The following is a 14,785-nucleotide window of genomic DNA, read 5'->3' as shown; positions in this document are numbered from 1 at the left end:
TTATACCATTTTAAATTGTTAAATTTAAAGAATTCTTTCTCTTTATTTCTAGCTTGGAGATGACACAGGTAAATATACCCTATTTCTAAGTTTTAAAATTGATTTGCAATCTGTTTTGTGACATTGTACGAGCCTGGAAGTGTATGATCTCCTAGAATATTGAATTCTTCATCAGTTCTGTAGCCTACTGTACAGATTATATGGGCAAGGTTGTAGTTGTCACCATGCAGTTAATAAGGAATAGCTACATTGTAGAGTGTCAGCATATGCAGCAAGAGCATCTATGTTTTGTTCATGTAGTTTACTGTGAAATTAACACTCATGAGAAGTTAAAAATGTTGCCTGTTTTGCAGTAGAGATTTGTAAAAGTACAGTTGGTGCAGGATCCTTCGGTGCATTTTACATATCCCTGTATGTCACATATTCCCTGTATGTCACATATTCCCTGTATGTCACATATTCCTGTATTTGACATATTCCTGTATTTTCTTTTGTTGCAAAGTGCTAAAAGAATATATGCAATCATGATGACAGGTGTGTGTGTCTGAATAGGCCATTCCTTTGTAAACTCAAGAGGTAAATCTGACTTGAACTTGACACTTGGTCCCTTGTTAGTACAAGGTCCATTGTTAGTACCATGTCCCATGTTAGTACAATGTCCCTTGTTAGTACAAGGGCCCTTGTTAGTACAAGGGCCCTTGTTAGTACAATGTCCCTTGTTAGTACAAGGTCCCTTGTTAGTACAATGTCCCTTGTTAGTACAAGGTCCCTTGTTAGTACAATATCCCTTGTTAGTACAAGGTCCCTTGTTAGTACAAGGTCCCTTGTTAGTACAATGTCCCTTGTTAGTACAAGGTCCCTTGTTAGTACAATGTCCCTTGTTAGTACAAGGTCCCTTGTTAGTACAATGTCCCTTGTTAGTACAAGGTCCCTTGTTGTACAATGTCCCTTGTAAGTACAAGGTCCCTTGTTAGTACAATGTCCCTTGTTAGTACAAGGTCCCTGTGCCCTCGGTGAATGTCAAAGGACATATGAGGTGAGCAGAGGGCATAGGTACTCGTGGTACGTAGAGTCCCCTTTCATGGTAGCAATTGCAAGAACCATATCATTTATAGGAATTTATTTTGCTTGCTATTAATAAGAAATAAAGATATCAGTTATTGAACAATAAAAGAAATAAAATTCATTTTGTTCTATTTGATCACAGTTTTGCTCAAGTTATCCATGAAATAAGGTTCATTTAAAAGTCAGAAAATTGCTAATTGCAATGTACAAAAGTGAAAACCTATTTTTAAAAGAAATGACAACAAAACTTTTAAACTTTCAGTCATAGTATGTAAAATATTGACAAAATGATTGAGAAAATAGAAGTCTATAGTTTTCAATACTTCCCTCCTTCAAGTCAAGTTCAAAGGTCATATAAGGTCAACTGGTACAACTTTAAAAGACTAGCAAACCATGCATATCTTGAAAGTCTTCTTGACAACAGTTTCAAGCACATGATCCTTGATGGAAGTCAATAATCATGTGAGTTTATAGGATTGAATCTGAAAACACTAGCTTTAATAGCAGAACCATTGTTCTTGGTGAAGATTGATTGTTCAAGAGCTGTGTCCTATTATGTTAATATGTGTGTTGTATGAATGTTAATATGTTAAATGTGTGTACTGAATCCAATGAATGTCTCTCATACTGGCTGTTTTCAGTTAGTCTGGAGTTTGATATTATAACTCTTTCCATGCGTTACATTTCATATTTATTTACTAGATATGGAGTCTTTAAGAGAGAAGGTCATGACTATCACTACTGATGGTCTTGTATGGGGTAAATGTGAGTATCAAATAGAGAGAAATATCATCATCAGACCTGCTGATGGTCTTGTATGGGGTAAATGTGAGTATCAAATAGAGAGAAATATCATCATCAGACCTGCTGATGGTCTTGTATGGGGTAAATGTGAGTATCAAATAGAGAGAAATATCATCATCAGACCTGCTGATGGTCTTGTATGGGGTAAATGTGAGTATCAAATAGAGAGAAATATCATCATCAGACCTGCTGATGGTCTTGTATGGGGTAAATGTGAGTATCAAATAGAGAGAAATATCATCATCAGACCTGCTGATGGTCTTGTATGGGGTAAATGTGAGTATCAAATAGAGAGAAATATCATCATCAGAACTGCTGATGGTCTTGTATGGGGTAAATGTGAGTATCAAATAGAGTAGTATCATCATCAGACCTGCTGATGGTCTTGTATGGGGTAAATGTGAGTATCAAATAGAGAGATATCATCAGACCTGCTGATGGTCTTGTATGGGGTAAATGTGAGTATCAAATAGAGTAGTATCATCATCAGAACTGCTGATGGTCTTGTATGGCGTACATGTGAGTATCAAATAGAGAGAAATATCATCATCAGACCTGCTGATGGTCTTGTATGGGGTAAATGTGAGTATCAAATAGAGTAGTATCATCATCAGAACTGCTGATGGTCTTGTATGGCGTAAATGTGAGTATCAAATAGAGAGAAATATCATCATCAGACCTGCTGATGGTCTTGTATGGGGTAAATGTGAGTATCAAATAGAGAGAAATATCATCATCAGACCTGCTGATGGTCTTGTATGGGGTAAATGTGAGTATCAAATAGAGAGAAATATCATCATCAGACCTGCTGATGGTCTTGTATGGGGTAAATGTGAGTATCAAATAGAGAGAAATATCATCATCAGAACTGCTGATGGTCTTGTATGGGGTAAATGTGAGTATCAAATAGAGTAGTATCATCATCAGAACTGCTGATGGTCTTGTATGGGGTAAATGTGAGTATCAAATAGAGAGAAATCATCAGACCTGCTGATGGTCTTGTATGGGGTAAATGTGAGTATCAAATAGAGTAGTATCATCATCAGAACTGCTGATGGTCTTGTATGGGGTAAATGTGAGTATCAAATAGAGAGATATCATCAGACCTGCTGATGGTCTTGTATGGCGTAAATGTGAGTATCAAATAGAGAGAAATCATCAGACCTGCTGATGGTCTTGTATGGGGTAAACGTGAGTATCAAATAGAAATATCATCATCAGTACTGCTGATGGTCTTGTATAGGGTAAATGTGAGTATCAAATAGAGAGAAATATCATCATCAGACCTGCTGATGGTCTTGTATGGGGTAAATGTGAGTATCAAATAGAGAGAAATATCATCATCAGACCTGCTGATGGTCTTGTATGGGGTAAATGTGAGTATCAAATAGAGTAGTATCATCATCAGAACTGCTGATGGTCTTGTATGGGGTAAATGTGAGTATCAAATAGAGAGAAATATCATCATCAGTACTGCTGATGGTCTTGTATGGGGTAAATGTGAGTATCAAATAGAGAGAAATATCATCATCAGACCTGCTGATGGTCTTGTATGGGGTAAATGTGAGTATCAAATAGAGTAGTATCATCATCAGAACTGCTGATGGTCTTGTATGGGGTAAATGTGAGTATCAAATAGAGAGAAATATCATCATCAGACCTGCTGATGGTCTTGTATGGGGTAAATGTGAGTATCAAATAGAGAGAAATATCATCATCAGACCTGCTGATGGTCTTGTATGGGGTAAATGTGAGTATCAAATAGAGAGAAATATCATCATCAGACCTGCTGATGGTCTTGTATGGGGTAAATGTGAGTATCAAATAGAGAGAAATATCATCATCAGACCTGCTGATGGTCTTGTATGGGGTAAATGTGAGTATCAAATAGAGAGAAATATCATCATCAGACCTGCTGATGGTCTTGTATGGGGTAAATGTGAGTATCAAATAGAGAGAAATATCATCATCAGACCTGCTGATGGTCTTGTATGGGGTAAATGTGAGTATCAAATAGAGAGAAATATCATCATCAGACCTGCTGATGGTCTTGTATGGGGTAAATGTGAGTATCAAATAGAGAGAAATATCATCATCAGACCTGCTGATGGTCTTGTATGGGGTCAATGTGAGTATCAAATAGAGTAGTATCATCATCAGAACTGCTGATGGTCTTGTATGGGGTAAATGTGAGTATCAAATAGAGAGAAATATCATCATCAGACCTGCTGATGGTCTTGTATGGGGTAAATGTGAGTATCAAATAGAGAGAAATATCATCATCAAACCTGCTGATGGTCTTGTATGGGGTAAATGTGAGTATCAAATAGAGAGAAATATCATCATCAGACCTGCTGATGGTCTTGTATGGGGTAAATGTGAGTATCAAATAGAGAGAAATATCATCATCAAACCTGCTGATGGTCTTGTATGGGGTAAATGTGAGTATCAAATAGAGAGATATCATCAGACCTGCTGATGGTCTTGTATGGGGTAAATGTGAGTATCAAATAGAGAGAAATATCATCATCAGAACTGCTGATGGTCTTGTATGGGGTAAATGTGAGTATCAAATAGAGAGAAATATCATCATCAGACCTGCTGATGGTCTTGTATGGGGTCAATGTGAGTATCAAATAGAGAGAAATATCATCATCAGACCTGCTGATGGTCTTGTATGGGGTAAATGTGAGTATCAAATAGAGAGAAATATCATCATCAGTACTGCTGATGGTCTTGTATGGGGTCAATGTGAGTATCAAATAGAGAGAAATCATCAGACCTGCTGATGGTCTTGTATGGGGTAAATGTGAGTATCAAATAGAGAGAAATCATCAGACCTGCTGATGGTCTTGTATGGGGTAAATGTGAGTATCAAATAGACAGGTAGCTAAAATGTTATCATCAGAACTGTGTTAAAGAATATCTTATATCTTTAGTTTATTTTAGTGTGCCATCACTGAAGAGTATACAGTGAAGTTATTATGTGAATTGTTACATGTGTTAAAGTTCGTATGAGAAAGAGCCTGGATTCAAAGGTAGTCTGGAACCAATGTGTCTATGAACTGATTTAAAAGTAGATAAGTTAAAGCCTTCATATATGTATTGCAAATTGGTTGAATTCTACTATTGTGAGTTTATTAGTGCAACAAAGATCAGGGTCAAATGTCGATACCTACCAAAAATTATGAACTTTTTTCATTTATATAACATGTCCTAAATTAAAAGTATGAATTGTTTTTAATTAATACATCCTAATAATCCTAAATTGTAGTTAGGTGTTTACGGTATTGTGCCAGTAGATTCAGTATGTTTTTTTTCGTGTCACAGCTCTGTAGTTCAGCAACGTTATAATCTATGTTCTTGCCTTCAGCTCAATTTGTAGACGTAGCCTATGGCATCAAGAAACTACAGATAACATGTGTTGTTGAAGACGACAAAGTATTTGTCGATGATTTAGAAGAACAAATTTTGGAGTTTGATGACCTTGTAAGTATTTGTAATTTCTTGAAATTGTCTTTGTCGTGATTGTTTGTTTTTTGCTAGATGTCTCACAAGACTCGAGATGAATCTGAGGTTTAATCACAGACAGATGGCAAGCAAACCATGCTGGATACCCATTGTAACTTATTTGACTATCAAAAGCACATTCAATAGCAGATATGCAAATTAGCTGCACAGCTTTAAGTGGTGGAGGGGACACTTTAAGTGTGGGAGGGGACACTTTAAGTGGGTAAGGGGACACTTAAAGTGGAGGAGGGGACACTTTAAGTGGGGGAGGGGACACTTTTAGTGGGGGAGGGGGACACTTTTAGTGGGGGAGGGGGACACTTTTAGTGGGGGGAGGGGGACACTTTTAGTGGGGGATGGACATTTTGAGGGGGGACACTTTTAGTGAGGATGGACAATTTGAGGAGGGAGGAGGACAATTTGAGGGGGGAAGGGGCACTTTATGGGGGAGGGGACACTTTGAGGTAGGAGGGGAGACTTTAAGTGGGTGAGGGGACACTTTTAGTGTGTGAGGGGGACACTTTAAGTGGGGGAGGGGACACTTTAAGTGGGGAGGGTGACAATTCAAGTGGGAGGGGACATTTTTAAGTGGGGAGGGGGAGGGGGAACTTTTAGTGGGGGAGGGGGGACACTGTTGCTTTTCATTTCCCACTTGTTTGCTTTTTGAAGCCCTAAATGGAAAGTTTGTAGAAAACATTTCCCACTTTTTAGATCCCCTAAATATTACCTTTAAAACCTGCATGCCAATAACAACAATTGGAAGAGGCCAACAAATAATATTTAATAATATTAATATTTGTTTTTTATATAGCGCTTTATAGCAATAGGTCTCAAAGCGCTTTACAGACGTTGTATTACCCCTGGTCAATGATAACCTGTCCCAGAGACAGTCCCTCCAGTCGGCAGCAGTTATCTCATGATAATTTTGTTCATTCATGTATATCACTATCTGTCTAATTATGGACTATTTCCTCCAAATGTTTAATGCAGCACAGGGAATGATGTAGAATTCAAATTTTGTGTTGCAATATTGAAGGCAGATAGACTTTCTCTTATAAAATGCAATGGTTCCTTTGTACAAAATCTGCTTCACAACTTTGCACTTGTGTAGCAATGTGCCAGTTTTGCATAGTATATTTGGATGTGACACCTAGGTGGTTCGTTAATAATGTATGTGTGTGTGACACCTAGGTTGTTCATTAATAATGTAATTGTGTGACACCTAGGTTGCTCATTAATTATGTTTGTGTGTGACACCCAGGTTGTTCATTAATAATGTAATTGGGTGACACCTAGGTTGTTCATTAATAATGTAATTGTGTGACACCTAGGTTGTTCATTAATGATGTATGTGTGTGACACCCAGGTTGTTCACTAATAATGTATGTGTGTGACACCCAGGTTGTTCATTAATTATGTTTGTGTGTGACACCCAGGTTGTTAATTAATTATGTATGTGTGTGACACCCAGGTTGTTCATTAATTATATATGTGTGTGACACCTAGGTTGTTCATTAAAAGTGTATGTGTGTGACACCCAGGTTGTTAATTAATTATGTTAGTGTGTGTGTGTGTGACACCCAGATTGTTCACTAAAAATGTATGTGTGTGACACCTAGGTTGTCCATTTATTATGTTTTTGTGTGACACCCAGGTTGTTCATTAATTATGTTTGTGTGTGACACCCAGGTTGTTCATTAATTATGTATGTGTGTGACACCCAGGTTGTTCATTTATTATGTTAGTGTGTGACACCCAGGTTGTTCATTAAAAGTGTATGTGTGACACCCAGGTTGTTCATTTATTATGTATGTGTGTGACACCCAGGTTGTTCATTAATTATGTATGTGTGTGACACCCAGGTTGTTCATTTATTATGTTAGTGTGTGACACCCAGGTTGTTCATTAATTATGTATGTATGTGACACCCAGGTTGTTCATTAATTATGTATGTGTGTGACACCCAGGTTGTTCATTTATTATGTTAGTGTGTGACACCTAGGTTGTTAATTTATTATGTATGTGTGTGACACCTAGGATGTTCTTTAAATACGTATGTGTGTGACACCTAGGTTGTTCATTAATTATGTATGTGTGTGACACCCAGGTTGTTCATTTATTATGTTAGTGTGTGACACCCAGGTTGTTCATTAATTATGTATGTATGTGACACCCAGGTTGTTCATTAAGTGTGTGACACCCAGGTTGTTCATTCATTATGTATGTATGTGACACCCAGGTTGTTCATTAAGTGTGTGACACATAGGTTGTTCTTTAATTATGTTTGTGTGTGACACCTAGGTTGTTCATTTATTATGTTAGTGTGTGACACCTAGGATGTTCATTAAATATGTATGTGTGTGACACCTAGGTTGTTCGTTCTACCACATTTTGCAAAGTCTACACTAGACAGATTCTCTTTTGAAGACCAAAGATGTTATCAATGTACAATGTCAAAAATATGAATAAAATTGTTATATGATGAAAACAAAGAAATTGATTTTTGTTAGTATACCTATGACTGTTCGAATTATTCCTATTAGCGTAATTATCCACACTGAGTTTATACCATTTGTTAAGCATATATGACTCCACTCCACAAGAGAAGCAGCAGTTACTATGGCAACTGTTGACCTTGTTCCTCATCTCAGGGTGTCATCATACCAAAAGATACCAAAAAGATACCAAAAACCCTTACACAAGCAATTATTTCAGCTTCCTTGTTTGCACGGCCAAAACTTGACCAAAACTCTCCCCCAGTTGATTAAGCACTTCTTTCTTCTCTTTTCAGGTACAAAGTGTGGATGTGGTAGCTTTCAACAAAGTATAACAGCCAGTACAGTGAAGTTCACTTTCATATATTAAATAATCCATCAGAAAAATTCTGTTCATTTATAAGATAGGAAAGTTCATATTATGGTTCAATTTTTTCACTGACTCATTTCAGTTAATGTATTGACTTGCCTTTACATGGTTATTTATGTTAACTGCAATATTGCATATTTGAACTAATTAATTGTCAATTAACACAGATTCAATATTAGTTTCAATGGTAGACTCAATATAGATTGTAAGCACTTAATAAAGTAGGTCTCTGTAACATTAATGGTGTCAAATGTATTCTGCACACAAATCTTTGATGTGCACTTTCCAGATGGTTTGATAGTTAGTAATGTTAGTTATTGATCTAACATGACAATGTAATTGTTGATTTTGTTCCATCTTATCAGGTGAGACAAGGGAATGGTTTTATTGTGTCATTGAATGACATTTTCCAGCTATATAATATGGAATGATTCAATACATCATATGGTAGAGGGAAGCAAACCTGTGAAATTATTCCCAGGAGATTAGTTCAATAAACTATAAAAGAAAGATGTCCTTGACATTGTCTACTTTCTATGAAGTTTCATTTCAATTCACACATTGCTAATTAACTGATAAAAATGAGAAATAAATTACATGCAATCTAAAACAAGCTGATTGTGTTTGTTATTTTGTTAAAGCGTAGTTGTTGTCAAAGTCCATTTGTAATACATTGGGACCCCTTCTGCACTGATGATGATGATTATGATTGTGATGATGGTTCTTCTGTGTGCAGTTGTGTACATTGAGACCCCTACTGCACTGATGATAATGATGATGATGGTTCTTCTGTGTGCAGTTGTGTACATTGAGACCCCTACTGCACCTGATGATGATGATGGTTCTTCTGTGTGCAGTTGTGTACATTGAGAACCCTACTGCACCTGATGATCTTGATGATGATGGTTCTTCTGTGTGCAGTTGTGTACATTGAGAACCCTACTGCACTGATGATCTTGATGATGATGGTTCTTCTGTGTGCAGTTGTGTACATTGAGACCCCTACTGCACCTGATGATGATGATGGTTCTTCTGTGTGCAGTTGTGTACATTGAGAACCCTACTGCACTGATGATAATGATGATGATGGTTCTTCTGTGTGCAGTTGTGAACATTGAGAACCCTACTGCACTGATGATAATGATGATGGTTCTTCTGTGTGCAGTTGTGCACATTGAGAACCCTACTGCACTGATGATATTGATGATGATGGTTCTTCTGTGTGCAGTTGTGTACATTGAGAACCCTACTGCACTGATGATAATGATGATGATGGTTCTTCTGTGTGCAGTTGTGTACATTGAGAACCCTACTGCACCTGATGATGATGATGATGGTTCTTCTGTGTGCAGTTGTGTACATTGAGAACCCTACTGCACTGATGATAACGATGATGATGGTTCTTTTGTGTACAGTTGTGTGTGGCTGTCTGTTGTGTTGATGTACTGTTTGCAGTGTGTAAGTTATTAATCAAGCTGCTTATCAATCAAATCATCATCGATGTCTTCCGTATAAGTCGCCTTTCTGTTGGAAATAGAATAGAGAGTCATTAGATACATGCAGCAACACCTGTGTTGTGTAACCTTGTAACAGGGAGAAATTCAGCAGATAATTTCATGTTTCGCCTGGCCTTCTGATGTGATTAATTATCAATCTTGTTATAAAATGCATGAATATGCAATATCAGATTTGGTCACCAGGAAGTGAAAGCTTTAAAATGGCAATCAAAGTCGTAAAAGGACTTGAACCTTTTGCTCTATCAACAGTCCAAATTCAGTGACACTCTGTATAGAGTGTGTTCCATTTGTAAAACATGTTAGTGTTTGTTCAATATTCCAAATATTCAGCATCATTTCAATTTGTCCTATTTTCCTATATTTACCCCCCCCCCCCAGAAAATCACGTCATGTATACAGGGCCATTCACCCTAAGAGAAATGATACAATTCTCAGACTGCCTATGGTTAATCCACGTACTGCATATTCCATGCCAAATGCAAGAAGAAACTACACCCCTCAAAAAAGAACATGGTCTTTAAACTTGGTGTGTAGATGTATCTTAGTGAGTAGAAAATTATATCGTTGTTGCAGCTGTGAAAGATCACTTGTAGTCAACGGAAGGCAAAGTCTGAAAACCTAAAATAACTTCACAAAGCTTGGATGAACTTCATATGCAGTATGGATTAATGATAGGGAGTGTGAGAATTTTGTCACTTCTCTTAAAGGTCATTTGAGGTTACCAGCGGTCAATGTCTGAACCGTATAAAGGCAATGACTTCGAAAGCAAAGCTTTGATGTATGTCCTACTTGATGTGTGGTCCCTATTTAAGTTGGTCGAGGTCAAAAGTCATTTGAGGTCACCAGAGGTCCAAGTCTGAAATGGTAGCACAAGAAGTGCAGCTTGGCTGAACTTCATATTTTTTATGTAACTCCTCCTTCATGAGTACAAGATCCGTATTAACAGCTGGTCGGGTCAAAGGTCATTTCAGGTCAACCTTGGTCATAATCTGAAAACCTTATAGACAAAGTCAAAGTTCATCCTGCTCGAAGTTCGTATTTGGTATGTAGATCCCGTTGGTGAGTATAAGATCCCTATTGAAATTGGAGTATTTCTGTGAGGCTCAGGGGCCATGTGAGGACACTTTTAAACACACAAACTTGTAAAGAGAGAAATGATTAAACTTGATATAAGCCCACCTCAACGCAAGAACGTTTCTGACCCCCTTGATCTGATAACTGGGTTGATAGAGGAATTGATAACATTCACCAAAGAAAAGGATGAAATTAAATCAAAGCATCTGCTTTGTCGCAAGGTAGAATTACCTGGAATTTCTTTTTTGGGAGGCCTCTTGGCATCCTCAGGTTTCGCTTGAAGTTGTCTACTGGTGTTGGTCCTCGTCTCCAGACTGTTAACCTTCGCCATTTTGGTAAAAGAGACTGGTTTAAGATCTGCTTGGAATAATGCTCCTCTGCGTCCGCGTTTCTTAACTTCGTCAATGTTTGTTTCTATGACAGCTTTGTCTTCTGGTATCAACCCAACTTTACCATCTTCAAACGACCGTCTTGCTACTTGCGAACGTTCTTTTCGCAATTTGTCAAATTCTTTCAGCGATATGCTTCTAGTTGACATTTGCGTGGATGAGCGCCTGTGCTCACGAAGACGTTGTGCCTGTTCTTTTGTAGTCCCTCGGGGAACGAAAAAGCCTTCGTTTGGATCTTTTTGTAGGTCGGGATTAATAGTCTCTAACTCTTGACGTAGTGCTTTCTGTTCAAGATCCATCTTATGAGCAACTGATTTCATTTCTTTCTCAAAGACAGACAACTTTAACTTAAGTTTTCGTTGTTCTCTGTCGTTTAATGTTTTGGCTGACGTATAATTTTTATTGCTGATGCTTCCTGCACGGCTTTTCTCGTCTTCCTCCTCATCTCTACCAAACTCTGCTTCCACGACCCACCGATCGGGCACTGACGTCATCTTTAACCTTGGGGAATTGACTAATTCTCAGTTGTTTTTTTTTTATCTCGTTCCTGTTACAGTTTATGAATATAAACTTCAAATAAATCAATTCCTAAAATAAAATTTCCGTTCGGTCAGGCCTATCTGCTTTTTGTCGTTCAATAGGCAATCAATGAGAGTCAATTAAGACCAACTGTTGACGTACATGCATGCATTGGAAAATCCATGCGGAAATGGAAATTGGGGAACATTTTGTTATCGATCTTGATTTGGTCAATATCTAAAAAAGAAGAAAGAGAAATGAGTGTTATAACCTTTAAGAAACATTGATAACGGTTGATAAAAAGACGAACGAAAGTTGAGACGTCCGTTTTTATACCAGGATATAGGCCTGTGATGTGTTTTTGCAGTACTGCGAGCTTTTCAGGTATGTTCGAGGTATTCCAAGACATATAGCAGATGATGATTTTCCTCATGACGGAAGTGTTTCCGCCCACAGCAGTTTGTGAATATACCCTCTAGCACTAGAGTCTGTTGACTAGTTGGAAGCGGCGACCTACAACCAACAAACTACTGCTTATGCTGTTTATGGGACACTAAAACAAATGAGTAACATTACATATATAATCATGCACATGAGTAATTCACGTACTTGTCAATGTTTTAGTTGTTTTTATGCAGATCTCTGAGATGTAAATTGGAGGTGAAAATAATGTACTATACAGGGGATAGGAGCCGGGAGAAGAGGGGGGGGGTCACGTTGCCCACCCCCCACTTTTTTCTAAAATAGCAAATGTGCCCTACTGGCAAATAAAATGTGCCCCTTTGATAAAGAACTGTCTTTTGGATATCTTAAGCCTTTGTTAATTTTTATATTTTATATTAATTATTTATTGTTTTTAGTCTGTACATGCTACGGATTAAACCGAGGTTGCTAAAGACTTTTGTTCAAGGAATGAACACAGGTGGATTTTTTTTGGAAAGTTCTAAATTATGGATGGACATGTGATGTACAGGTGTAGGTTGATGAGTCACGTGCACCATAATAGTATTGATATCCTACTAACACATCATATGTATTTAAGTGACATGGCCGGTGTGAATCGGTTTATAGCATAACGAGTGGTGGTTATGGAATAAGAAAGTGCCCCTCTGATTTTGTGCCCCACCCCCACACTTTTTGGAAGCTTCCGACCCCCCTGGTATTATAAGTGGGCAAGCTTGTTTTACTAGGTGGGCAAGATGATTAAAAGGGCGGGCAATTAGTGCCCAACCATAAAAAGTGTGGTATTTACTCGGACGATCCTAGGTCTTTCGGAAATAGCCTACAGTATGTACGGATATATTTATTTCCAAGGATGTCAGCATTTTAACACAACAGTTGTTTTGCTGCAAATCGCATCAGCCTTCGTAAGTTTATTGTATAGCGTATCAAATCTGTAGGATACAATACCCGAAAGCGCAATTCTCTTTCATCATTTATGAAGAGCTTAGAGTTGTTTATGAGATTATTTTCAATAACTCTCGTTGATAACCTTTAATTCAGAATTTCTCGGAACAGATGAACGTGTGGACAAGAAATAGCGGTCTGGCATAAGAAATATGGGATAGAAAGTGAGGTACGCACCAATATTGACCATTTCCTGAGTGCAACGTAATGCTCGCAACTATACTGACTTTCGGCTTTTTGCACCCTCCCCGCCTTTCCCCTTCCCTTAACTTTGAACTCCATATCAATGGAACGATTAGTCTTGACCTACAAAGCGACTTGGTGAACATTGACTACGTAGCGTTGTATGGAGAACGAACCAAGGTTATATACTTCGATAAACACGAGCCAGTCAGAACAATATAGTAAAGATGCACACATTCACCCCAAAAAAACTGATCCTCAATGTATAATTGTACATATGTGTTACCGATACCCCAGAATACTGATCCTCATTGTATAATTGTACATATATGTTATCGATGCATTACACCCTAGAATACTGATCCTCAATGTATAATTGTACATATGTGTTACCGATGAATTACACCCTAGAATACTGATCCTTAATGTATAATTGTACATACGTGTTACCGATGAATCACACCCCAGAATACTGATCCTCATTGTTTAATTGTACATATGTGTTACCGATGAAATACACCCCAGAATACTATGCTCAATGTATAATTGTACATATGTGTAATGACCGGTGAATTATACCCCAGAATACTGATGCTCAATGTATAATTGTACATATATCCTATGTGTTACCGATGAATTGCACCCCAGAATACTGATCCTCAATGTATAATTATACGTATGTGTTACCGATGAATTATACCCCATGCAGAGTACTAATCCTCAATTTTGATTGACATCAATTCATCGGTAACACATAGGTCTATGTATATAATTGTACATAGCGCTGGTTTCGATGAGGTGCATCATTCTACAAAGCCATTCTTTTGCCATACATCTGGGGTTGACGGTACATTTGTGAAAACAATTACCATAATTTGAGCCGTTTACTTACCTCCAGACGAGCTGTCGTCTTCTTAAATATACAACCAAGTCTACTGGAAATACAAAACGGTGACAATGCTCCTGAGAAACTCCACTATTCGAGATAAATGACACGATCTGAACACCACCCTGTCATCAATTCGTCGTTGTTGCTTAGTACGTTGGCCTTTCAAGCTGGTCACGTGATTTAATTGAACCAATCTGCCCTTCAGTTCTCCTTAATCCTGCTTTAGTTCTGCTGCCATTGGTTATGTTTCCTGGTGGAGCAAACCTTGTTCCTTTTGTGTCTCAAAGAATGTTTATCGAACACCTAACTCTCGTGATGTTGGAAATTGATTATCGATTTGAGAGTGCCTCAATACAATAAGTCTGTTTCGGAGGGAAATGCCTTGTCAACCAATTCATTTGTGTTCGTCCATCTTGACAAGTAGTTCATGTTAACCAACCATGTTAATTCCAATTTATATATTAGTCATAGATGAGTGAAGAAACATTGTGGAAAACAACGACATGAAACACCGACTCTGTTGTTAGGCACCTGTTGTTAGACATTTTCCAAAGACATGGACA

General features: G+C 37.8%; 2 protein-coding genes across 4 annotated transcripts in view; one reads left to right on the top strand and one right to left on the bottom strand.

Annotated features, from left to right (window-relative positions):
* The window catches only part of LOC139976920 (elongation factor 1-delta-like), a 22,581-nt gene extending 13,724 nt beyond the window's left edge, over positions 1-8,857 (top strand). Inside the window, exons 10-13 of the mRNA XM_071985806.1 lie at positions 53-68; positions 1,768-1,830; positions 5,243-5,358; positions 8,171-8,857. Of these exons, the coding sequence (XP_071841907.1) occupies positions 53-68; positions 1,768-1,830; positions 5,243-5,358; positions 8,171-8,209 (234 nt within the window). The 3' untranslated portion in view covers positions 8,210-8,857. The remainder of the gene's footprint in view (positions 1-52; positions 69-1,767; positions 1,831-5,242; positions 5,359-8,170) is intronic.
* LOC139976930 (uncharacterized) lies at positions 8,538-14,785 on the bottom strand. 3 transcript variants are annotated; one of them, XR_011796327.1, is made up of 4 exons: positions 14,226-14,785; positions 11,067-11,980; positions 9,563-9,768; positions 8,538-8,934 (listed from the first exon to the last, which is right to left on the bottom strand). XR_011796327.1 is itself a non-coding variant. In XM_071985818.1 (3 exons), exons 2-3 carry the CDS (start codon positions 11,716-11,718, stop codon positions 9,731-9,733), a joined length of 690 nt encoding a protein of 229 aa, XP_071841919.1. In that variant the 5' UTR covers positions 11,719-11,980; positions 14,226-14,785; the 3' UTR covers positions 8,538-9,730. The 3 variants fall into 3 exon arrangements, 1 of the variants encoding a protein (XP_071841919.1); XR_011796326.1 differs by having other exon boundaries at positions 8,538-9,562; positions 9,624-9,768; XM_071985818.1 differs by having other exon boundaries at positions 8,538-9,768.

This window comes from Apostichopus japonicus, chromosome 2 (genome assembly GCF_037975245.1).
Source record: "Apostichopus japonicus isolate 1M-3 chromosome 2, ASM3797524v1, whole genome shotgun sequence".
In the NCBI taxonomy this organism is placed as follows: domain Eukaryota; kingdom Metazoa; phylum Echinodermata; class Holothuroidea; order Aspidochirotida; family Stichopodidae; genus Apostichopus; species Apostichopus japonicus.
This window is presented reverse-complemented; position numbering and strand designations above follow the sequence as displayed.

Bases quoted from the DNA above. Each gene is read 5' to 3' on its own strand.
- LOC139976930 (XM_071985818.1), bottom strand. From the start codon at position 11,718: ATGACGTCAGTGCCCGATCGGTGGGTCGTGGAAGCAGAGTTTGGTAGA. The intron at 9,769-11,066 runs GTAATTCTACCT...TATTTCCAACAG, and splicing joins TCCCAAAAAAGAAATTCCAG to AAAGGCGACTTATACGGAAG.